The following is a 2,783-nucleotide window of genomic DNA, read 5'->3' on the forward strand; positions in this document are numbered from 1 at the left end:
AAAGATATATTTTTAAAATACAAACAATGGATTATTTTAAACAATCACTGTTTATGATTATGTAAGATTCTTATTTTATGAAGACAGTTCAATCAATATAATGTTGTTTTCATTCACTTTCGGAAATATGACAGTTGGATCATATACTTATCATACTTCAATTATGTATTCGCCTAAAACCAACACGATATATTGCTAATATAGCCATATTTACACCATCGATATAAATCAAAACATCACACAAATTAAAATCGAATGCATTGGATATATCGCTCTTAATTTGTATGAAAACATAAATGTTGTCCTATTTAATAAAATAGTTTTAAATGAAATCAATCAAGTCACTATTAGTGAAAATGGGATAAGCTATGTATTTAAAGAAAAAGTTAACAGAAACAATGTTATTTAAATTGTCATTTAATTAAAGTGGCTCAAAATAATTTGAGTTGTGTTATATGTGATTTACAGCATCAACTTGTGAATGGGAAATGTCTTCATTTCGACAATAATTGTGACAATTACAACAAAAACAACAAATGTGTATCATGTCAATGCAGGGTTTGTTTTGAATGAAAGTTACGAGGGTGTTTATTCTGAAAATTGTTTATATGGTACACCGACAACTTGTTACAAATGTCGTGATAGTTACATCAAAAATAAAAACGAATGTGTGTTGGATGACAAGTGTGAGTATAGTGATGGAAGTATTTGCATCAAATGCAACACGGGAAATGTATACAACAAGTGTGAGAACTGCGCAGCACATTGTTATTTATTTGAGAACGAAAAGTGTTTGATATGTAATGACATTTTTTTATTAAATAATGAAAATGTCTGTGTTGAAGTAGAAAATAAAATTTCAAATGGCATATTAACTGTTCGGTGTAATGACACATTTTATATTGCAAATCGTATTTGTAACAACTGTACATCAAAATATGAACACTCAATGTTTTGTTTTTTAAGTAATACAATTTTGTGTAAAGTAGATTATAACATTTTAAACAATAAAATCTGCATTTCATCAATTTGTCAAAATGAAACATCAATTGAAGAAAATAGGATGTGTAATTTACTTAAAGCAAATTGTGTATTTATTGTAAACAATAAATGTGTTGAATGTGAAAATAACTACATTGTTGATGTTAAAAAAAACATGTGTGAGTGTTACAAATGACACTTTGTCAATTGATTGTGTTTTATATAATAAATATGGATGCATATCATGTGACATTGGATATTATTTGTCAAATACAAAATGTCGTCAATGTTCCGAGAATTGAGCAAATTGTACTGGCTTTAAAACAAAGTGTCTGTCATGTAAGTATGGGTATTATCAATGAGATAATTACACGTGTTTTTTAAGCACAGAATTGTTAAAAAAAGTGCGACAAAATATCACAAATTATGGGTGGTTAACAATGCAAAAACGGGTATTACAGAGTTGGAATGGATTGCATTGAATGTCTTTTGAATTGCTCGACGTGTAATACAAAAGACACGTGTTTGACTTGCAATTTGACAAATTACAAAACACAAAGTGGAAATTGTTTGCCACAAAACAGTGTCATTGGCTGTGCTGTCGAAGTCACACAAAATGGGTGTTCTAAATGTCAAGATGGGTATTACACAGTCAATTACATTGAGTGTGAGAGGTGTCATGGCAACTGCACAACATGCACACAACCCTAAAATGTTCATCCTGTGTTAAAAACAAAGTTTTATTTAAAAGTGGACTTTGCCTTGACATTTCATTTATATCAAAATGTCTTGCTGTCTCAAACTCTAGATGCTCCAAATGCACATTTTGGAACTCTCCAAATGATAATGGGACTTTGTGTGACAAGAAAATAGTTTGGTGGGTACTTCTCATTGTTATTTTGTTTGCCATTTTCATGATAATAATATTTATATTGTTATTTGTATTAACAGTGAAATACATTGACAACAAAATGCATCACAAAGAAATTGCAAAGACAACAACATTCTTTAAAATGAGTCGCTCAAACAACACATTTATTCAACTTGGTGATGACGTTGTTGTTAATAAAACTGAACTTAACTTTGGTGATCAAATTGATGTCAACATACAACAGCGAGAACTTCTATGTGTTGGGAACATATCAAAGCACAACATGAAAATTCAAATGACAACATAAAGTGCAACAATTAAAAAATACTAATTTGACTCAAATCCAAAAATAATATGTTGCCAAGTGGCGAAGCGTGCGAATTTGAGATACTACTGACTTTGAAATGTACTACTAAAATGGATGAGAGTGTTGTGTTAGTCGCAAACTCGTTCACAAAAATAGATGATGTCATTAAGAAATTAACAATAACAACAACTTCAAAACTGATAACACGACTTGATCCAGACGAGTTGGTAGAGGATAACATACTTGGTGAAGGATCTTTTGGAATTGTTTACAAAGGGATTTTCAGAGAAAATATTGTTGCAATTAAAAAGATGAAATTATGTGGTATTGAAGACACAATTGAAGAATTTGAAAAGGAAGTGAATATGTTGGACAAATTTCGGTATAAGTACATCGTCTACTTCTATGGCGCAGTTTTGTACCAAACAAGACGTGTATGGTCACCGAATTTGCAATATGGAAGTTTACAAGACTTGATAAAACACAAAACAAGTGAAGAAGTTGACATGAAACTGAGAGTAAAATAAATGTGAACGCAGCGAATGGTATTTCATATTTGCACTCAAATGGGATTTTACACAGAGAATATCAGCCCAGATAATATCATGTGGTCTCATTTGATTT

The 2,783-nt window shown here is 30.5% G+C and overlaps 2 protein-coding genes across 2 annotated transcripts; both read left to right on the plus strand.

Moving 5' to 3' along the window:
• Positions 1–481: 481 nt before the first annotated feature.
• Positions 482–1,110, plus strand: EIN_342900 (hypothetical protein; the record flags this gene model as incomplete). The annotated part of the gene is made up of 2 exons (XM_004183443.1): positions 482–951; positions 1,083–1,110. 2 exons carry the CDS (start codon positions 482–484, stop codon positions 1,108–1,110), a joined length of 498 nt encoding a protein of 165 aa, XP_004183491.1.
• Positions 1,111–2,206: 1,096 nt separating this feature from the next.
• EIN_342910 (protein serine/threonine kinase, putative) lies at positions 2,207–2,686 on the plus strand (the record flags this gene model as incomplete). Its single annotated transcript, XM_004183444.1, has 1 exon — positions 2,207–2,686. The coding sequence occupies one exon, from the start codon at positions 2,207–2,209 to the stop codon at positions 2,684–2,686; it is 480 nt and encodes a 159-aa protein (XP_004183492.1).
• Positions 2,687–2,783: the final 97 nt, after the last annotated feature.

This window comes from Entamoeba invadens, assembly GCF_000330505.1.
Source record: "Entamoeba invadens IP1 unplaced genomic scaffold scaff_1105074726581, whole genome shotgun sequence".
Lineage (NCBI taxonomy): Eukaryota > Evosea > Mastigamoebida > Endamoebidae > Entamoeba > Entamoeba invadens.